We start from the raw sequence: 23,104 nt of genomic DNA on the forward strand, positions 1-23,104 counted from the left end.
CTAGTTTTTTTTCACTCCCTTAACTGTGGTGCTGATATTTTAATCACTTAATGTTTCCCAAATCATTTGTTATTATTATTGGGGTAATTACAAAATGCTTTAACAACTCAGCAGTTGAAATAAAATTTTAAAGAAGTATTTGATCTTCTACCCCACCTGCTTCTTTTTTTTTATTTTTGAATTTTATTTTATTTATTTTTTATACAGCAGGTTCTTATTAGTTATCTATTTTATGCATATAAGTGTATATATGTCAATCCCAATCTCCCAATTCATATCACCACCACCCCCATCCCTGCCACTTTCCCCACTTGGTGTCCATACATTTGTTCTCTACATCTGTGTCTCTATTTCTGCCCTGTAAACCAGTTCATCTGTACCATTTTTCTAGGTTCCACATATATGCGTTAATATACGATATTTGTTTTTCTCTTTCTGACTTACTTCACTCTGTATGACAGTCTCTAGGTCCATCCACGTCTCTACAAATGACCCAATTTTCTTCCTTTTTATGGGTGAGTAATATTCTGTTGTATATACGTACCACATCTTCTTTATCCATTCATCTGTCGATGGGCATTTAGGTTGCTTCCATGTCCTGGCTATTGTAAATAGTGCTGCAATGAACATTGGGGTGCATGTGTCTTTTTGAATTATGGTTTTCTCTGGGTATATGCCCAGTAGTGGGATTGCTGGGTCATATGGTAGTTCTATTTTTAGTTTTTTAAGGAACCTCCATACTGTTCTCCATAGTGGCTATATCTATTTACATTCCCACCAATAGTGCAAGAGGGTTCCCTTTTCTCCACACCCTCTCCAGCATTTGTTGTTTGTAGATTTTCTGATGATGCCCATTCTAACTGGTGTGAGGTGATACCTCATTGTAGTTTTGATTTGCATTTCTCTAATAATTTGTGATGTTGACCAGCTTTTGATGTGCTTCTTGGCTATCTGTATGTCTTCTTTGGAGAAATGTCTATTTAGGTCTTCTGCCCATTTTCTGATTGGGTTGTTTCTTTTTTTAGTGTTGAGCTGCATGAGCTGTTTATATATTTTGGAGATTAATCCTTTGTCCGTTGATTCATTTGCAAATATTTTCTCCCATTCCGAGGGTTGTCTTTTTGTCTTGTTTGTAGTTTCCTTTGCTTTGCAAAAACTTTTAAGTTTCATTAGGTCCCATTTATTTATTTTTATTTCCATTACTATAGGAAGTGGATCAAAAAAGATCTTTCTGTGATTTATGTTAAAGAGTGTTCTTCCTATGTTTGCCTCTAACAGTTTTATAGTGTCCAGTCTTACATTTAGGTCTCTAATCCATTTTGAGTTTATTTTTGTGTATGGTGTTAGGGAGTGTTCTAATTTCATTCTTTTACATGTAACTGTCCAGTTTTCCCAGCACCACTTATTGAAGAGACTGTCTTTTCTCCATCGTATATCCTTGCCTCCTTTGTCATAGATTAGTTGACCATAGGTGCATGGGCTTATCTCTGGGCTTTCTATCCTGTTCCATTGTCTATGTTTCTGTTTTTGTGCCGGTACCGTATTGTCTTGATGACTGTAGCTTTGTAGTATAGTCTGAAGTCAGGGAGACTGATTCCTCCAGCTCTGTTTTTTACCCCTCAAGACTGCTTTGGCTATTCAGGGTCTTTTGTGTCTCCATACAAATTTTAAGATTTTTTGTTCTAGTTCTGTAAAAAATACCACTGGTAATTTGATAGGGATTGCATTGAATCTGTAGATTGCTTTGGGTAGTATAGTCATTTTCACAATATTGATTATTGCAATCCAAGAACATGGTATATCTGTCCATCTGTTTGTGTCATCTTTGATTTCTTTCATCAGTGTCTTATAGTTTTCTGAGTATAGGTCTTTTACCTCCTTACGTAGGTTTATTCCTAGGTTTTTATTCTTTTTGTTGCAATGGTGAATGGATTGTTTCCTTCATTTCTCTTCCTGATCTTTCGTTGTTAGTGTATAGGAATGCAGGAGATTTCTGTGCATTAATTCTGTATCCTGCAACTTTACCAGATTCATTGATTAGCTCTAGTAGTTTTCTGGTGGCACCTTTAGGATTCTCTATGTGTAGTATCATGTCATTTGCAAACAGTGACAGTTTTAATTCTTCTTTTCCAATTTGGATTCCTTTTATTTCTTTTTCTTCTCTGATTGCCATGGCTAGGACTTCCAAAACTATGTTGAATAATAGTGGCGAGAGTGGACTTTCTTGTCTTGTTCGTGATCTTAGAGGAAATGCTTTCGGTTTTTCACCATTGAGAATGATGTTTGCTGTGGGTTTGTCATAAACGGCCTTTATTATGTTGAGGTAGGTTCCCTCTCTGCCCACTTTCTGGAGAGTTTTTTAAATTATTATTATTTTTTATTTTTTTTAACATTGTTATTAGAGTATAATTGCTTTACAATGGTGTGTTAGTTTCTGCTTTATAACAAAGTGAATCAGCTATACGTATACATATATCACCATATCTCCTCCCTCTTTTGCGTCTTCCTCCCACTCTCCCTATCCCACCCCTCTAGGTGGTAACAGAGCACTGAGCTGATCTCCCAGTGCTATGCGGCTGCTTCCCACTAGCTATCTGTTTAACATCTGGTAGTGTATATATGTCCATGCCACTCTTTCACTTCATCCCAGCTTACCCTTCCCACTCCCCGTGTCCTCAAGTCCATTCTCTATGTCTGCGTCTTTATTCCTGTCCTGCCCCTAGGTTCTTCAGGACCCTTTTTTTTTTTTTTTTAAGATTCCATATATATGTGTTAGCATATGGTATTTGTTTTTCTCTTTCTGACTTACTTCACTCTGTATGACAGACTCTAGGTCCATCTACTTCACTACAAGTAACTCAATTTCATTTCTTTTTATGGCTGAGTAATATTCCATTGTATATACGTGCCACATCTTCTTTATCCATTCATCTGCTGATGGACACTTAGGTTGCTTCCATGTCCTGGCTATTGTAAATAGAGCTGCAGTGAACATTGTGGTATATGACTTTTTGAATTACGGTTTTCCCAGGGTATATGCCCAGTAGTGGGATTGCTGGGTCATATGGTAATTCTATGTTTAGTTTTTTAAGGAACCTCCATACTGTTCTCCATAGTGGCTGTATCAATTTACATTCCCACCAACAGTGCAAGAGGGTTCCCTTTTCTCTGGAGAGTTTTTATCATAAATCGGTGTTGAATTTTGTCAAAAGCTTTTTCTGCATCTCTTGAGATGATCATATGGTTTTTCTTCTTCAGTTTGTTAAGATGGTTTATCACTTTGGTTGATTTGCATATATTGAAGAATCCTTGCATCCCTGGGATAAATCCCACTTGATCATGGTGTATGATCCTTTTAATGTGTTGTTGGATTCTGTTTGATAGTATTTTGTTGAGGAGTTTTGCATCTATATTCATCAGTGATATTGGTCTGTAATTTTCGTTTTTTGTACTATCTTTGTCTGGTTTTGGTATCAAGGTGATGGTGGCCTCATAGAATGAGTTTGTGAGTGTACCTTCCTCTGCAATTTTTTGGAAGAGCTTGAGAAGGATGGGTGTTAGCTCTTCTCTAAATATTTGATAGAATTCACCTGTGAAGCCATCTGGTCCTGGACTTCTGTTTGTTGGAAGATTTTTTTTTTTTTTTTTTGCGGTATGCGGGCCTCTCACTGTTGTGGCCTCTCCCGTTGCTGAGCACAGGCTCCGGACGCGCAGCCTCAGCGGCTATGGCTCACAGGCCCAGCTGCTCCGCGGCATGTGGAATCTTCCCTGACCGGGGCACGAACCTGTGTCCCCTGCATCGGCAGGCGGACTCTCAACCACTGCGCCACCAGGGAAGCCCTGTTGGAAGATTTTTAATCACAGTTTCAATTTCATTCCTTGTGATTGATCTGTTCATATTTTCTATTTCTTCCTGGTTCAGTCTTGGAAGGTTATACCTTTCTAAGAATTTGTCCATTTCTTCCAGGTTGTCCATTTTATTGGCATAGAGTTGCTTGTAGTAGTCTCTTACGATGCTTTGTATTTCCACGATGTCTGTTGTAACTTCTCCTTTTTCATTTCTAATTTTTTTGATAGGAGTCCTCTCCCTCTTTTTCTTGATGAGTCTGGCTAAAGTTTTATCAATTTTGTTTATCTTCTCAAAGAACCAGCTTTTAGTTTTATTGATCTTTGCTATTGTTTTCTTTGTTTGTATTTCATTTATTTCTGCTCTGATCTTTATGATTTCTTTCCTTCTGATAACTTTGGGTTTTGTTTGTTCTTCTTTCTGTAGCTCCTTTAGGTGTAAGGTTAGATTGTTTGAGATTTTTCTTGTTTCTTGAGGTAGGATTGTATTGCTGTAAACTTCCCTCTTAGAACTGCTTTTGCTGCATCCCATAGGTTTTGGATCATTGTGTTTTCCTTGTCATTTGTCTCTAGATATTTTTTGATTTCCTCTTTGATTTCTTCAGTGATCTCTTGGTTATTTAGTAACGTATTGTTTAGCCTCCACATGTTTGTGTTTTTTCGGTTTTTTCCCTGTAATTGATTTCTAATCTCATAGTGTTGTGGTTGGAAAAGATGCTTGATATGATTTCAATTTTCTTAAATTTACTGAGGCTTGATTTGTGACCCAAGATGTGATCTAATCTGTCCTGGAGAATGTTCGTGTGCACTTGAGAAGAAAGTGTAATCTGCTGTTTTTGGATGGAATGTCCTATAAATATCAATTAAATCTATCTGGTCTGTTGTGTCATTTAAAGCTTGTGTTTCCTTATTAATTTTCTGTCTGGATGATCTGTCCATTGTTGTAAGTGAAGTGTTAAAGTCTCCCACTATTATTGTGTTACTGTCGATTTCCTCTTTTATATCTGTTAGCAGTTGCCTTATGTCTTGAGGTGCTCCTATGTTGGGTGCGTATATATTTATAATTGTTATATCGTCTTCTTGGATTGATCCCTTGAGCATTATGTAGTGTCCTTTCTTGTCTCTTGTAACATTCTTTATTTTAAAGTCTATTTTATCTGAGTATTGCTACTCCAGCTTTCTTTTGATTTCCATTTGCATGGAATATCTTTTTCCATCCCCTCACTTTCAGTCTGTATGTGTCCCTAGGTCTGAAGTAGGTCTGTTGTAGACAGCATATATATGGGTCTTGTATTTGTATCCATTCAGCGAACCTGTGTCTTTTGGTTGGAGCATTTAATTCATTCCCGTTTAAGGTAATTATCGATATGTATGTTCCTATTACCATTTTCTTAATTGTTATGGGTTTGTTTTTGTAGGTCCTTTTCTTCTCTTGTGTTTCCCACTTAGAGAAGTTCCTTTAGCATTTGTTGTAGAGCTGGTTTGGTGGTGCTGAATTCTCTTAGCTTTTGCTTGTCTGTAAAGCTTTTGATTTCTCTGTCAAATCTGAATGAGATCCTTGCCAGGTAGAGTAATCTTGGTTGTAGGTTCTTCCCTTTCATCACTTTAAATATATCATGCCACTCCCTTCTGGCTTGTAGAGTTTCTGCTGAGAAATCACCTGTTAACCTTGTGAGAGTTCCCTTGTGTGTTATTTGTCGTTTTTCCCTTGTTGCTTTCAATAATTTTTGTCTTTAATTTTTGTCAGTTTGATTACTGTGTGTCTCGGCGTGTTTCTCCTTGGGTTTATCCTGCCTGGGTCTCTGTGCTTCCTGGACTTGGGTGGTTATTTGCTTTCCCATGTTAGGGAAGTTTTCGACTATAATCTCTTCAAATATTTTCTCTGGTCCTTTCTCTCTCCTCCTTCTGAGACCCCTATAATGCGAATGTTGTTGCGTTTAATGTTGTCCCAGAGGTCTCTTAGGCTGTCTTCATTTCTTTTCATTCTTTTTTCTTTATTTTGTTCCATGGCAGTGAATTCCACCATTCTGTCTTCCAGGTCACTTGTCTGTTCTTCTGTTTCAGTTATTCTGCTGTTGATTCCTTCTAGTGTAGTTTTCATTTCAGTTATTGGATTGTTCATCTCTGTTTGTTTCTTCTTTAATTCTTCTAGATCTTTGTTAAACATTTCTTGCATCTTCTTGATCTTTGCCTGCATCCTTTTTCCGAGGTCCTGGATCATCTTCGCTGTCATTATTCTGAATTCTTTTTCTGGAAGGTTGCCTATCTCCACTTCATTTAGTTGTTTTTCTGGGGTTTTATCTTGTTCCTTCATCTGGTACGAAGTCCTCTGGCTTTTCATTTTGTCTGTCTTTCGTGAATGTGGTTTTTCCCTCCACAGGCTGCAGAATTATAGTTCTTGCTTTTGCTGTATGCCCTCTCCCCACCTGTTTCTTAATACCTCATTTTCCCTTTTGTTCTCCTGAAGATGAAGGACCAGTGTACAACAAATCAAATGATTTCAAACAGCAACATTATTAATTTAAAAAAAAAAAGCAGAAAAGTTCTCTGTAGTTTCCCAAGCGTAGCCTCCTGGTAGTAATAGCCCAGGACCTGCAACTGTAGATGGATATGAAGGTCCAGCTCCAGGAGAGAAAGGATGCTGAGATAAGCCCAGGCCACTTAATGCTCTCAGCCTCAGTTGCCTTACATGCTTAAAAAACTAAATTAAATAAAACAAGCCAATTGAGAGGATCCAGGAAGTATAATGAGTTACTGTTTTTTCACAGTGAGTTTTGATATATACTTATAGTGGATTCATGGTGGTAAGAATATCTTTAGCAAATAATTCCGTAGAAAAAAACAGAGTAGAACCAATTTACCAAATGATCTGTAAAATGATTAACTTAATTTAAAAAAAATACTTTTTGTATTTATAGTATAATTCCACTATGTCCTCTGCATTTAAGCAGTGATTTATTCACTGTGTGAGAATTGATTCTGTGGCAGTCATGTTACATTGATTGCAGTTTTAGAGAGGGAATGCCAGCCTTATGGTACATTCCTCCATCTTTTAGAGATGGCTTCTTTAAGCAGCCAAAAAGTAAATTATATTGGCATGGTTTGCCTTTGGTGTACTACCTTTTTTTTTGTTTGTTTGTTTTTGTTTTCTGTTTTTTGGCCGCATTGCTTGGCATGTAGTGTGGGATCTTAGTTCCCCAACCAGGGATCAGAACCTGTGCCCCCTGCAGTGGAAGCATGAAGTCTTAACCACTGGACCGCCAGGGGAATCCTGGTGTACTACTTTTTTTTTTTTTTTTTTTTCCGGTACCCGGGCCTCTCACTGTCGTGGCCTCTCCCGTTGCGGAGCACAGGCTCCGGACGCGGAGGCTCAGCGGCCATGGCTCACGGGCCCAGCCGCTCCACGGCATGTGGGATCTTCCCGGACCGGGGCACGAACCCGTGTCCCCTGCATCGGCAGGCGGACTCTCAACCACTGTGCCACCAGGGAAGCCCCATGGTGTACTACTTTTGAAGTGATGTTTTGTATGAGCAGATAGCAATGATATAAACCCCTCTTCCCAGAAACTATACGCTGCTCCTAAGTTTTCCAGATTTTTGGTACTGTGAGTTCTTTTTTCTAACTCTCCTCACAGAAAGTTTTAACAATTGTAGCTGTTAAGTATTTTACTTGGGAAAATTTTAGCTCTAAGAAAATAACAGTGTTTAAATAATACAAAGCGCAGCCAAGGGGAATCCCCTGGTGGACCAGTGGTTAGAACTCTGTACTTTCACTGCTGAGGGCCTGGGTTCAATCCCTGGTGAGGGAACTAAGATCCCACAAGCTGAGTGGTACGACCAAAAATAAATAAATAAATAAAAGAGCAGGCAAGGCAAGTTTAGTGAATGATGTTGATTCAACACTGTCCCTTATCTGCAAACACAGATGCAAAAACTGGCGAATTCAGACAGTGGCGCTGCCTGACTGGTTCTTCCAGAGTCTGGGAGAGGGAAAGATCTTGCAGGAGGAGCATCTTATTTGCCTTTACCTAGATGTTCTGATTGGTCCCAAATGATGAAGTTTAAATGGACACTTTTCCCTTTTCTCAAATCAGTCTTAAACTCCTGTGGAAATCAACAAAAATAAACTCCCTTTTTTTTTTTTTTTTTTTTTTTGTGGTACACGGGCCTCTCAGCACTGTGGCCTCTCCCGTTGCGGAGCACAGGCTCCGGACGCGCAGACTCAGCGGCCATGGCTCACGGGCCCAGCCACTCCGTGGCACGTGGGACCCTCCCAGACCTGGGCATGAACCTGCGTCCCCTGCATCAGCAGGCGGACTCTCAACCACTGCGCCACCAGGGAAGCCCTAAACTCCCTATTTTACCCATTTTTGCTTCTGTTGTAAATTTTCCTATTGCAGTTTTTGCCTTGAAATAAAGGTAGAAGTGATGTGGTTGGTGATGGGAGCGCATTCCCCAGGACTCTGGTCCTACTCAGTCATTCAGCAGGACTTCTTGTTATTTCCATTCTGTACAGATTGCGTCTGGGCCATTGGCCAAGTGGGTATTATAACCTTGGCACATCGGAACCCAACTCTCACTTCTTGATTTTCTCAAAACCAATGTTGTTCTCAGTGTCATGGTTCATTTAGGGATGTCCTGACTCTCTGCATCCTGCCCCTTGGGGTGTTAGATCAGTGGCTTCTGCAGGGGGGTTGCTGCTCTGCAGCTGCTGCAGAATCTCAGACTCTCCCTGTCTCTTTAGATCAGCGCTTTCCTTAATTCTGCCTTTGGAATTGGTTTCCTCTACATTTTAAAAATGTGGCGTTTGGGGGGAATAGCCGTTTTTATTGCTGTAACTCTAGTGCCTAACCTGGTAGCAAGTTCACGATGGGTGATTAAAACAGGGAGGCAGTGTCTGGAAGCACTTTGTGTTTGCATTAAATTTGCGCTGTGTTTGAGAAATAAAACCATCAAATAAATGTACTTTTAAATGACTACTTGAGAGAAACCCACTCTTAACTTTCCTCGCTTTTTTTCTTGTTAGAACTGTTCTCTTGAGCTGTCCTTTTTCCATATTTAGAAATTCACATGGGAAAAGGATGCCAGTGATATAGTCATTCCTGAATGGATGCTTAAAGTTGTTTTTTCCAGAACCATGTTGGGTTTTCACCGATTGATTCACTTTTTCATCTGGAAGCCCTAGAGACTAATTGTGGTTTTTTTCCTTTCTTTCAAAACAAAACAAGACAAAACATTGCCATAGTAATGTGTTGTCCACATAGAAAATTCCAGGAATACACAGTATTATTTTTAAAAAAAGAAAAGAAAAAATCAGGAGGAGAGGGGATAGCTTGTAGTGGCTGCCGTGCTGAGATGCCCACTCAGGGCACAGCAGAGGGTGTTTGATGCCACTTTTCCTCTCTACTCACCGCATACGTTTTTGGAAGAGCCGAGTGGTATGAGAGTCCTAGCCGCAGCCACGGAACAGAGAGAAGCTGACGGACCAGCCTGGAAATCAGAGCCGATCTCATTTGTGCTAATTGGCCCGGGCATGAACTGGAGCTTTCACACATATGATATCTTGGATATAAACAGCCCTGCAGTTGGGTACAGGGCTGAATTAATTTGAAGACAAATTAATTTCATTCCATAGAATCCTGCTGTCCAGACTTGAGATTACATGTTGGGGTCATAGGGGTCACAGTTCCAGCAAGAAAAATAATCATGAACATATAGTAGATCCTTTTTTTGCCAAGTGCTGTTTTAAGCGTTTATGTGGTGATTATATTTAACCATTGTTAACAGCACAGTGAGGCAGGAGTGTGTCCCATTTTACCACTCAGGAAACGCAGGCCCAGGGGGTGACAGTTTTGTCAAAGGTCACCCCGTTTGCAGTAGTTCACATTCGGGTAGTGCTTGGGGGTGCAGAATGTATCAGCTCATTTGACCTTTGCATTTACCCCTGAGGAGGCAGAGCCGCTGCTGTCCTCCGTATGGAACAAGGAAATCAAGGCTCCTGGAAGTGAGGCCCCTTCTTAATGCTGACACATCCAGTTAGTGTCCCAGCTCTGGTGGAGACCGTGTCTTCTGATGCTCCAGGCCAGCATCCTTTCCACCACACCAGGCTGCATCCCAGGTTATGCACAAGAAAACTAAACAGGGACCGAATGGGACTTCTGCAACCTCTCCAGTCCAAACTGGAAGGCCGTTGCCGGCTGCAGCAGAGAGCCCTACAGAGGGCAGAGAGCCGCGTACTGACAGGCCTGTGAGCAGGGCCAGCAGGCCCGAAGCAGGGCTGTGTCCGCTTCGTGTGGAAGGACTTACAGATGTGCCGGCCCTTCCCCACAGGCCACCTTTCTCCCCACAGAGGCCGGAATGCCACTGTCTTTGCATTTCATCGTACAGGCTTTTCTGGTCACTCTCCCCTGCCTCTGGGAATCCTCATGCCGGTGTTATCTTTCTTACTCTGGTGACTTTTTCCTGTCAGCCCCTCAGCCAGCCTCTTTGGAGCATCAGCTCTTTAGAAAATTGCTCTCTGCATCTGTGTTTTTTATTTTGAAACTGGATCGTTGATTTCCTTCCTTCCTTCTCCCTTTCCATCTCTTTTTTTTCTTTATAAATTTATTTATTTATTTTTGGCTGTTTTGGGTCTTCGTTGCTGCGCGCAGGCTTTCTCTAGTTGCGGCGAGCGGGGGCTACTCTTCATTGTGGTTCGAGGGCTTCTCATTACGGTGGCTTCTCTTGTTGCAGAGCACAGACTCTAGGCACACAGGCTTCAGTAGTTGTGGCTCGCGGGCTCCAGAGCACAGGCTCAGTAGTTGTGGTGCATGGGCTTAGCTGCTCCGCGGCATGTGGTATCTTCCCGGACCAGGGCTTGAACCCGTGTCCCCTGCATTGGCAGGCGGATTCTTAATCACTGCACCACCACGGAAGTCCCATCTAAGTGCTTTAGATTCATGTTACCACATCGGTCTCCAGACAACCCCAGTGAGGGCAGGTTCTTTATTACTCCCATTTTATTGGTGAGGAAACTCAAGGCCCAGATAGGTTAGGTGAATGTCCCCAAGGTCATACAGCTGATACGTAGCAGAATCAGGATATTCTTCACCCCTGCACCGTACTGGGGGCACAGACTGTGTGCCAGGCACTATTCCAGGACTTTCTTAACTCAGTCCTCACAGCAGCCCTAGGAAGCACAGGTACTGATGCTTCCCTGTGCAGTGATGTTGAACTGTTTGCCGAGGACCATCACAGTAAAAGGCCCGGGCAGGATTTGAACCAGGGTCTCTTTGGCTCCAGAGCCCATTCTCCATCCAACTGCTTGTCTTTGCTGTCTTTTTGACTTTCGGCCTCATAGACAGCTCTGCTTTGTTAGACCGTAAACCCTTTGAGAGCGGGACCTGGGTTTAGTTGTCCTTCCCCACTTGCCTGGTAATGGGCCTGCGTTAAGTGGCTACTCAAGAAAAGTGCTGCACAGGTGAGTAACCGAGGTAGTGAGATGGGTTAGGTGCCTGGATGGAATACACAAGCCTCATTGAGGGAACCATGGAACCTGCCAAAAGTGAGATAAAGAAAGGGACAGAGAGTTTCCTCATTTTTAAAATTATATAATAAACGTTTTGTTCCATCATTAACATCTCCTCGCCATCCAAGGAAAAGATGCATGAAGAAGCTAGAGAAAGGAAAAGATCAAGTCCCATTATGAGCTCTCATGTTTAAGACAGGAAATGCTGCTTATATCCAAAGCCTCCCATCACTCCACGCCTCATTAGGGATTTAGAAAACACACTGCTTAATCTCGGTCATTGAGGCAGTGAAGGTTTTACTATCCTTGTGGGAAGACCCAGCAGCCCGTGGTCACAGTGCCCCCTGGAGACGGCAGGTGGAATTACCACGCTTTCCGTCCTAAGCGTGAGTCGGAATTCATATTGCAAAATGCATTTCCTGTTGAGTCTCTGAAGTCTCGTTTCATAATTGTTTCTCTGCCGACTTCGTGCTTTGATTAAACCAGTAGTTGTTTTCTGTTCCTTCTATTCACAGTTTCAGTCCTGCTTTACATTCAAATAGCCAAGTTCAATGTGGAGCAGTTTTACTGTTCATAAACCCTTGAATAAAAATAGGTGAAAGCAAACAGATAGCTCTGGAGGGTAACAGATGCCCACGCTCGGAGTCTGTTATGTTTGGTGGAGAGAGGCAGTGGTCTGGGTGAGGGGTTGGGAGAGGCAAGGTAGGTTCCCTTTGCCTTCCATGCTTGTTCATATCTGCCGTGTTTAAAATCTGCTGAAAGATGAGCGTGCAGGGGAAATTGGGTGACGTCCTAAACTTATGCCCTCAGAAGGCAGGTTTATGAACGATCGCTTAATTCACAACTTTCCTGCAGTCCTCAGACTGGCAACATTTTTGTTCTGATTTTTTTCAGGATGAGAGAACCGAGCTGAACCTTAACCACTCCTAATTCAGACTCTGCCTTTCCACCAAGCAGTCAAAAACAGACAGTTGTTTGTCTCCTCCTTAAAAATCCCCAACAAGGGAAAATTCTGTTTCTCACTTGTTCCACTGCTGAGTATGATTTTTTCCCCCTGGCAAGTTCTAAATTTGTTATGAACTAGTTCCATAAGATCTTTTCTGGTAGAGGATTTGCTCATTTTGATCTTCAAACAGAAGAAGATAATTGTTTTAAACTTCAGCCTGTTCGCAAACTTAAATGTTACTTAATACCTGGTTTTAACAGCTTTATTGAGGTGTAATTCACACACAGCCTACCCATTAAAGTGTACAGTTCAGGGCTCTTTAGTGTATTCATAGATATGTGCCACCACCACCACAGACAACTTTAGAATGTTTTCATCACTTCAAAAAGAACCCCCCCAAAAACAGAAACCCCGTATTCTTTACCTATTGCACCCCTCCACCACCCCCAGCACTAAGCAACCACTAATCTATTCTCTGTCTCTATAGATTTTCCTTTCTGGACATCTCATATACATGAATCCTACAATATGCGGACTGTCATCACTGGCTTCTTTACTTAACCTAACATTATCAAGCTTCATCCATGTTGTAGTGTGTGTCAGTACTTAATCTCTTTCTGTGGTCATATATTCCTTCATGTATCACATTTTGTGTATCCATTTATTAGCTGCTGGACACTTGGGTTGTTTACACCTTTTGGCTGTTATGAATAATGCTGCTATAAAATTTGTGTACAGGTTTTAGTGTGGACATATGTTTTCATTTCTCTTGGGTAGGTACCTAGGAGTAGAATTGCTGGGTCATAGGTAACTCTGTGTTTGATCATTTGAGGAACTTCCAAACTGTTGCCCAAAGTGGCTGCACTATTTTTCATTCCCACCAGCAGTGTATGAGGGCTCTGAATTCTCTATACCCTTGCCAGTGCTTGTTGCTATCTGTCTTTTTGATTCCAAACTCCTAGTGGATATGAAGTGATGTTTTATTGTGGTTTTGATGTGCACTTCCCTGATGGCTAATAATGTTGAGCAGCTCTTCATGTGTTTTTTTGCTCTTCATATATCTTCCTTGAAGAAACATCTAGATTCCTTGCTCATTTAAAAAATTTGGTTATTTTCCTTTTATTGTTGAGTTGTAAGAGTTCTTTAAATATTCGAGATAAAAGTCCCTTTTCGGGGGCTTCCCTGGTGGCGCAGTGGTTTGAGAGTCCGCCTGCTGATGCAGGGGACACGGGTTCGTGCCCTGGTCCGAGAAGATCCCACATGCCGCGGAGCGGCTGGGCCCGTGAGCCATGGCCGCTGAGCCTGCGCGTCCGGAGCCTGTGCTCCGCAACGGAAGAGGCCACGACAGTGAGAGGCCCGCGTACCTCAAAAAAAAAAAAAAAAAAAAAGTCCCTTTTCGGATAGATATATGACTTGCAAATTATTTTCTCTCATTCTGTGGGTTGTCTTGTCACTTTCTTGACAGTGTTCTCTGAAGCACAAAAGTTTTAAATTTTGATGAAGTCCAATTAATGTTTTTCTTTTGTAAGAAGATTTCTTTAGTACATGTTACAAAGCTATTAGCTATCTTTTCATTTTCTCAATGTAGAATTATAGAAAATATGATGTTTGAAAAACTGCACCACCCCCCAAGAAGGTTTGGTGGATGGAGTTTGCTTTCCCCTCAAGAATCATGGACTTAGCTAGGGGTTTTCACTCCAATGCATCTCTTCATGGGTGCTTCAGTCATTTTGTATTTTTCTTTCAATTTTTTGGTATGCTTCTAACTGGAGAGTTTTGAACTTAACAGGGAATTTATTTTATTTTATTTTTAAATTTTATTTTGCGGTACGCGGGCCTCTCACTCTCGTGGCCTCTCCCGTTGCGGAGCACAGGCTCCGGACGCGAAGGCTCAGCGGCCCTGGCTCACAGACCCAGCCGCTCCGCGGCATATGGGATCTTCCCGGACCGGGGCACGAACCAGTGTCCCCTGCATCGGCAGGTGGACTCTCAACCACTGCGCCACCAGGGAAGCCCCATTAACAGGGAATTTAAAATAAAATCTCTACTAATAGTAAATAAAAGCAGAGAGGTCTAACATTTTTAGACCTTATGGATATTCTGCTCTTTGCTCTCCTACTGCATTTGAAAAACAGCTGTACGTGTTTCACCACATTCTGCCTTTCATCCAAAGACCACTGTATGTTCTGTTTATGCAGAGCAAGGCTTCACACTGGATGGTCACAGTAAATGTGATAATGAAAGCCGACCGCTTTCATGTGGATGACCTTTCTTCCTTTGCCAACAGGTATGGCAGATCCCAGAAAACGGACTCACCCTTTCCCTGACTGAGCCCGTGGTCATTTTAGAAGGCCACTCAAAGAGAGTCGGCATCGTGGCCTGGCACCCGACGGCCCGCAACGTGCTTCTCAGTGCAGGTAGGAGCCGAGGTGACCTCTGCTTTCTCCTTGCCCTCACTTCTCGTGGCCTCTGTGTGGAAGGAACAACAGACGCATGCTGACTGTGCTGGCAGTTGTGAAGCAGATCATTGGAACCCACGACAGGGTGCCTAAATGTGGGAGTTCCCCAACACCCGTGTGCATGTGTGTGTGTCGAGGCCACTTGGGCAAAGCCAATGGAAGCTGTGGACTTCCTGCCTAGAATTAGGAACAGACACATGCTTACTTATATAATCACATTTCAGCAGAGTCGTGGTTCCTGCTGGGGCCCTCCATGCCTCCATGGCCCTCAGTTGTAGTTATTCCTGATGTAGTAGAAGGAGCCCGAGTAGGAGCCAGGAGCCCTGGGTTCCAGCTTTGGTGTTGCTGCCAACTTTGGGGTGATCCTGTTAGTCAAATACCCTCCTTCCTTTTAAAAAATACTTTCATCTTTCTCCTTATACTTGTAGTCCACGTGTACTATGGAGAATATATATAAACAAAAGGGAGAAAAGAAAAATCATTTACAATCCCACCACCCGGAGGAAACATCATTATTACCCTTCTGATGTTTCTTTCCAGAGATATTTCTGTGCCCATAAACAATTTTACATACAAAGATGGGTTCAGACACTTTACATGTGACCTGCTTTCTGCACTTGCTGGTACACTGTGGTCCTTTTCAGGTGCCATTACATGTTGTGTGATATTTTTAATGACTCCATTAATAGTCCATTGTCTGGATACCTGTTTATTTAGTCAGTCCCCTATTTTTGGACACTGAGGTTGTTTCCGATTTTTCACTGTTAAACAGCACTGCAGTGAACCCTTGTGACCAAGTCCTAGTGTTCCTATTGGTTTCCCACTTGTGTAGTTTCCAAGTTTCATCTTAAAGAAATCTTTTTCTTTGTCTAAAATCTGAGATTTTATCTGCTTTTATAGAAGCAATACAAAGGACAGGAAGGAGCTTTGTGGGGTGATGGAAATGTTGATCTTGACTCTGATGATGGCTACATGAATGTGTACATGTATCAAAACTTAGTCAATGTATACTTAAAATAGGTGCATTGTATTTCATGCAAACTATACCTTAATAAGATTGGCTTAGTAAAAAAGCAGTGCTAATGTTAGCGGTAGAATTTTAAAGATCTTTCTCCTCACCAGTAAAAAGGAGAGGAGCAGGTCAGTTTTTAACTGGGTATGAAAGGTATTTGTGACGTAGTGAGTTAAGTTAAAAATCTAATGCCTGGTACCTATTGAAACCAAGAACTACTTTAAAAAAAAAAAGTAAGACTCTCTTTTTTTAAATCACAATTGACTATAACTGGGAAGCCTTCCAGTGTTCTACTCAGAACCTCAGTCTGATAAGGAGAGAAAACAATTCCAAAGGTGGAATTCCCTCATGGAAAATACCCTATTGGCCGCCTCATCGAGGTCAAATCTAGGGTATCGTCAGCAGACTGAGCCCAGTCTCTCTTTTACACGCAGAGGAGAATGGTTGATGGCAGCGTTGTGCATAGTTTTGCATAGTTTAAGACTACGTGATCCATCCACAGTGGCTGAAGTTACTCATTTGCCTATGATGAACGAGGCAGAGGATGGGTCAAATCTCCATCGCAGAGTTTAGCTCCAACTTTTCATACTGTCTGTCGTACAGTTTTTTTCACCCATTTCCTACTTCTGACCCTAGGTAACGTAGGTGTCCTGGTTATTGGTGGCTAATTTTTCTAAGTGCTTGCAGAATTGGCTTATTGACAAGAATCCATCTTCAGGATGTCCGTCCCTTATTTTGCTTCATCCTTGAGCTAATGTCCTGGAAGCAGCAAATGGTGCCTCTTTTTAAAGGGGCCTCGGGGACTTGGGGCCAGCCCTGGAGGGAAGGGAGGATGGAGCTGAAGAGCTGAGGGGCTGTGGCTCAGTGGACCTGTGGTCTCTTTGGGGATCAGGTTCTGAATTCACGTGCCTGTTTGACGACAGTTGACGACAGTTTGTGCTTCTCAAATCAGACCAGTCTTGGCCTATTTTTCTCTCCTTTTAAAGATAAAGATCTGCTGTGAGCAGATGGCTAGGCATTTCCCTTCACTTGTAATTCCCATGCTTTTGTGCAAGACCATGTCTTAACAGCATGGTTGATGGGAATAACCTGCCATCCAGTCTTTGTCTTGAGCCTCCTAAACCACCATTTAAACCCTTTATTTTTAGTTCCTCCGGAAAAAAAAGAAGCTGTATTCGTTCTGATGCTTGTTTTACTAGAAAAGGAAACTTAAGATCACTCAGGGTCCACCAGCCCAGTTAACTCTTAAAAAAAACCATAGGGTTCTATTTTTCTGTTGTTCTTTGGTTGGTTGGTGTTTTTGTTTGTTTCACATGAGCCCAAACTTCATAAGCTGTATTTTTCCTTTAATGTGTTTCTTTTACACAAATTTCTTTTTTTCTTGGTCGCATCAGTTTTTGACTGCCAGTAAGTAAGGCTTCTTATAATTAGCATCTCCATTTCAATACATAGGTGTGTTTATCCTCCCTGTATTTGTATCGATAGTTTTCACAAATTGTTGTTGTGCAGGCGTTTCTTATCCCTGCTTGCTTTCAGGCTGTGATAACACCATCATCATCTGGAACGTGGGGACGGGGGAAGCCCTTTTAAACCTGGACGATATACATTCGGACATGATTTACAATGTGAGCTGGAACCGGAACGGCAGTCTGATCTGCACAGCCTCCAAAGACAAGAAAGTGCGAGTAATCGATCCTAGGAAACAGGAGATTGTTGCTGTAAGTATTCCTAGGACAAAAGCCCCAGTATGTGTAGCGCTTTAGGGAGTGAGAACTTTCTGCGTTTTAAGGCAGACCACAGGGGCTGGGACTGCCAGTCCATGGACCTTTGCTGTGTGCAGACGCCAAACTGTGAATCAGAAGAGTCTCGGCCAGGCTTCTGTCTCCCAGTTGCCCTTCTCTCCGGAGCGGTGCATTTCTAGCTTTTACCCAAGCCTTCCCTCTCACTTGGCGACCATTTCTCACAAAGAAACAAAGTTTTTTTTATCAGTTTGCTTAAGAATGTGCACGTCTAGAGCAGCTAACCCACAGAGTTTACTGCATGCTGGCTTAGGACTGCAGGTGGATCTGTTGATTCCCTCCGCTGCTCCCCAGTCGGTCTTTAAAGGGCCTGACAAGATGCCATGGGTTCTCTCCACAGCTCAGCGTCCCCGTTTCTGCCACCTGAGCTAGGCCTCCACAGAATCACACATCACAGCAAAAGATGGACACTCGGGCCTTTAGTCAGGTTGATACTGCAAGTGTCGAATCCAGAGGTGCCTCACTTCCACCCCACTCTGCCTCGTCACGGCCCTTCTCTGAGAAGGTGGCTCTTGGCCGGTGATAATTCCCAAGAGTCGAGTGACAGGCATGGCTGGTGCTTATCAAGGCCCCACACCCCGTGCTTTCTCCACTAGAACCTTCCAAGGGGTGGGGCTGGTGGGCTCCCGCTGAAGAGATGAGGCTAAGGAACGGGTTAGCCAGACTCCACTTTCTGTCCTGTGAAATTGCGAGATGCTGTAGCGACCGTCCACCTTCAGGTTATCATCATACTCTTGAGAAACAAAGGCTTGGCAGAGCTCTTTCGTGTGTTTTGTTTTTGCAGAGCCTGGACTTGGGTTGGTGGCAGGGGCTGGTGGAAGGACTGAGGCCTTTCAGTCCAGACCTGGCGCGATTGCTCGCTCACCAGCCAAGGGGCCTTGGCCAGATCCCTTGGTGTTGCTTTGTTTCCTCCTCCTTCAGGGAGGGGAGGTGGCCAGTACTGACACGCTCGTGCACGTACGTGCACACGCACACACACACACACCTTTGACGTGAGTGCCATGTGGGGTGGCGGGGTTCACTGTCTGAGCCCCCGCTTTCCCCCACTTTTCCTTCCTGCAGTCTGACTGTGTAAGCTGCCTCTTTGCTCTCTCGCCCAGGAGAAGGAGAAAGCACATGAAGGAGCCCGACCCATGAGGGCCATCTTTCTGGCTGACGGCAACGTCTTTACCACTGGTTTCAGCCGCATGAGCGAGCGGCAGCTGGCCCTCTGGAACCCGGTACGCCCCTTCCCAGCCCTGCCACCCCTTCCCCAGCCTCGAGTTTTCTCTTTTCTGAGCGCGCCTTTGGGTTGGGCAGTAGATGATAGGGTTCTCAGTGTCGTTTGCTGAACTCATGCTTGTCTTGAGTTGGATGTGAAGTTCTCATCCTCACTGGAGACTTACTGCGAAATGTATTTTAAAAATGCATTCTTGATACTCCCAAGGAGTCTCTGTTGACTGTAGATTTTAGAAAGAATGCGTGAAGAATCCAGTGTTTTAGACTTGGGAAATAAGTTCTAAACTTAGTTAAAATATTTCCTAAAGAACATGATCAAATGTCTAAATCAAAATAGTCATGCTTGGGAAAATGTTCATGACAGCACAAGTGGGAAACACGTACTGAACTGCATATATGGTATGATCCCAATCTGTGTGTGCTTCTATGTTGGAAGGAAATAGGCCAAAATGGTAATTGTTTCTACCCCCGACTGGACCGTGGGATTACGGAATATGGGATGATTTTTATGTTTTTCCTTGTACCTTCTGATTTTTAAAAGAACATGAGTTTATTTTTGTAATAAGAAAAAAGTACTTTTAAAAAAGAAAGCAGTCACAAAGGAGATGGGCTCTCATCTCTGTCATGGGATCACACTGATGTGTGCATTATGTTGCCAAATCAACACAATTTTCAGTGAGTTGGATCTCATCTAGTATTCCTGTTGGTAATTACATGTATGAATATCATATGTGCATTGTTTAAACTTTCATTATTTTAGGGAAATGGCTAACTTAATTAGGGCTGAAAAATGTATCATCTTATAAAAATTCACCTTTTAGGGGCTTCCCTGGTGGCACAGTGGTTGAGAATCCGCCTGCCGATGCAGGGGACACAGGTTCGTGCCCCAGTCTGGGAAGATCCCACATGCCGCGGAGCGGCTGGGCCTGTGAGCCATGGCAAAAAAAAAAAAAAATCACCTTTTAAAAATGTGTGTGCGTGTGTGTGTGTTTTTTTTCCCCAGAAAAATATGGAGGAACCAATTGCTCTTCATGAAATGGACACTAGCAATGGGGTGTTGCTGCCTTTCTATGACCCCGACACCAGTATCATTTACTTATGTGGAAAGGTAAACAGTAATTTTGCTGTTTGATCTTAAATTTAATCCTGTAAGAAGAAAAGTTTATCCTTCAGAGATTTAGTAGATGAGCAATTGTATAGAGAAAAGTGCTCCATGGGTATAAGCTTTTGAGGGCCTCAGAGACTCTCCAGAGGGTTCTCGCTCCTGGAGTTCAGTGTTAAGGCCCAGACCTTGCAATTACATGGCCTGACTCAAGTGTCAGGAGGTGACAGTCGTTACAAGAAGACCCCACACTGAACTCAGGACACCTTCCTGCTGCCTGATGATTTCTGCCTAACTAAAGTGTTGGTAGCTTTATTATCATTACTGTTACTTCATTTTAGAAGGTAAAAGACCTCAGTATTCCTCATTCTTCTGTAGGCTCAATTTCCCTTAGAATTTTTGTAGTTGAAATAAATGAATTAATACAAATGGAGCTGTTGATATGTTCCCTTCCCCAAACATGTCAGATAGTCCCTTGCTGGGGATGAAGCTGGGGGTGTTTTACTTCTGTTCACAGTTGATGGAGTGGGCTGCAGACCTGCTTGACATTTTTATAGGTCAGTTATTTAGAAACTGAGATCTTGTCTGTTTCCTTGAAAGTCATTTTACTTGAGATGTTAACAGCTGCCATAGACTGCATTGTTACCCAGATGTTACTAACACTGGGTGGAAAGTTACTGTGAGTATGTAGAAAACAAATAGTGTATGATTAGCTTGTCTTCCATTGCTTTAGATAGTTACATCCTTGAAACAAATGGAAATATGAGAAAGGAGAGGGTTGTTAGGGCAGAGTACCGCCTAGCTATTCATCACTTCTTCTTACACACACATCTCTCCCCTCAGGCAGGATTGCCTTCATTGTTCAGGTTCATGTAACTGTGCAGACAGTTATTTACACTGAGAGAGGCTAGCACGTTCTTCAGGTCTTCAAAAAAATCTGACCATTCTAAGGCAAATTATCACAGAACTTGACGCATTGTAATGGGATAGCATTCTCCTCTGAAGTTAAAGGTTACTCACTAAAACTAATGTCTCTTCATTAGAAAAATCTTACTTCTTATTATCCGATTGTCTGGTGTTAGCGCCCTCAGGTCTGTGCCCGTGGAGGTATGCTGAAAAGTCAGTAATTGCCCGCTAGCCCCTCTTGGTCTGCTGTTTGTTTGTTGTGGCGCAGTTGTTGGGCGGAGGTGTTAACCTTTCTGCTCCGACTCTGACTTGGGGCCAGACTCAGTGCAGGAAAGTCAGAACCTTCAGGAGGAGGCAGAGGAGGCTGTTTAAAGGGTGAGCTAGCCTTGCACAAGCGAGGGCTTGCTCTGCCAGGAAGAGAAACCATCATGTGCTTGAGGCAAGCCTCCTAACGGGAGGAAAGGTCAGCCAGCGTAGCGGAGTCCCAGTCAGTGCTGGGTGTATAGAGGAGAGAGACACCCACCTAAATCAGATATTTCGGCTAACGTGAAACGCAAACCTGTCTCCGATTCCTTGTAGGGTGACAGCAGTATCCGCTATTTTGAGATTACAAACGAATCCCCGTATGTCCACTACCTCAACACATTCAGCAGCAAGGAACCTCAGAGGGGGATGGGTTACATGCCCAAGAGGGGACTCGATGTCAACAAATGTGAGATTGCCAGGTAAAGAATCGGTATCGGAAAGTGTTCAGCCTGCTTACGCCATTCGTGTCCACGCCTGAGTCTTTCTACCTGTGTGTGTGCAGTAGAATCGTAGAATTAGTATCTTGTTTCCTGCCTGTTCTTAGAAACGTGGAGTTTGAAAGCAAGAAGAAACTCTTCAAAATCATTTCATCCAGCTGTGCCCTCCCCATCCTTCAGATGATAAACTTGAAATGCAGCGGTTAAGAGGCTTCACTGGGGCGTATCACACCCTGATTTAAGTAGTGAAACCATCGTTGCTTGTCTTCAGGCTGCGACTGTGGCCAGTGTCCCCTGGGAGGCAACCAGGAAGAGCCTTTCCCTGGGATGGAAATGAGGGATGGTTTTTCTGCCCTGCAGAGGGACCAGCCAGGTTCCAAACCGGGTTGTGGAGCCCGCAGATCCGAAACTAGAGAAACAAAGTTCTACAGCGGGTGTTAGGTTAGCTTGGCTTAGGAAGCTTGGCTGTGTGTTGTAACTTCCGCCTCTTTGGACTACTCTGTGGAGTTTTTATAATGCTGCGTTTATATGGACATTTTTCTAAGCGTGCTGACCTGGTCACGCAAATAATTGACACTTACATCTTTAAAAATATAAGAAATCTTTATGAGCCCTTTTTTTAATATTAATCACTGCACGGTTCTTTTTGTTTTTGTTTTTTTTATAATACCTTCAACTCTATAGCTAGAGTAATGAAGGAAAGCTGTCACAGATAATTCTAAATTGTGGTTTAAATCAAACTAATCAAAATGTGGTTCAAAACAGATGGAATCTGAATTTCAAAATTACATTGAGGATTTGGGAACACATTTATTTTGCTGTCACCCAGAAGTTTAGAAGGCGCAGCCGGCCCTTTGTGTTTGCGAGTTCCAAATCCAAGGGTTGAGCCTATTTGGAAACAGAAGTTCCAGAAGGTTCCAAAAAGCAAAACGAATTTGTGGCGCATGGGAAACCATTTACGTAGCATTTACTTTGTGTTTACAACTGTTCACATAGCATTTACGTTGTACCGGGTATGGTAAGTAATCTAGAATGACTTAGAATACAAAATGCTATGCCATGTTATGTAAGGGACTTGAGCATCCACAGATTTTGGTGTCCGCAGCACCTCCTGGAACCCACCCCCCACAGATACCGAGGGATGACTGTATAAGGAAGTCATTCAGGACGCCTCCTGGTTACTCAGTATTTCTGGGGCGTTGGTTACGTGTTGGGCGCTGTGCTAATCACACGGCCCGGATCCCCTTTCTCTTTGTACCCGTGCTGTGAGGCGGGTGCTGGTTTACCCCCCATGTGGGCTTGAGGCTGGGTCAGGTGGGCACATGCCCAGGTGTGGGGGGTGGAGCTGGCCATCCAGCCCAGGCCAGCCGCACAGGTTTTGGGCTTGGTCTTCCTACTCTTCCCACACCCTGGATAATTCCAGATTTTTCTTGAGTGTTATGCATGATGTGGTTTGCTCGGATGCCAACATTTAATTCCTAGGATTGTCTTCGTTTCCTTTTTAAAAATCCTATTTACACTTAACGAAAGTTCAGCCACTTCACGTTGGCAGAAGACGTGGCATCC

The 23,104-nt window shown here is 43.0% G+C and overlaps 1 protein-coding gene across 2 annotated transcripts in view; it reads left to right on the plus strand.

Moving 5' to 3' along the window:
• CORO1C (coronin 1C) overlaps nucleotides 1-23,104 on the plus strand; it is an 84,981-nt gene that overhangs the window by 57,511 nt on the left and 4,366 nt on the right. For both annotated transcript variants that reach the window (XM_082667101.1, XM_082667100.1), the window contains exons 4-8: nucleotides 14,587-14,716; nucleotides 17,307-17,488; nucleotides 18,670-18,789; nucleotides 19,791-19,895; nucleotides 21,375-21,520. In XM_082667101.1, the coding sequence (XP_082523227.1) occupies nucleotides 14,587-14,716; nucleotides 17,307-17,488; nucleotides 18,670-18,789; nucleotides 19,791-19,895; nucleotides 21,375-21,520 (683 nt within the window). The remainder of the gene's footprint in view (nucleotides 1-14,586; nucleotides 14,717-17,306; nucleotides 17,489-18,669; nucleotides 18,790-19,790; nucleotides 19,896-21,374; nucleotides 21,521-23,104) is intronic.

Source organism: Grampus griseus, assembly GCF_964374135.1.
Source record: "Grampus griseus genome assembly, chromosome: 12".
Lineage (NCBI taxonomy): Eukaryota > Metazoa > Chordata > Mammalia > Artiodactyla > Delphinidae > Grampus > Grampus griseus.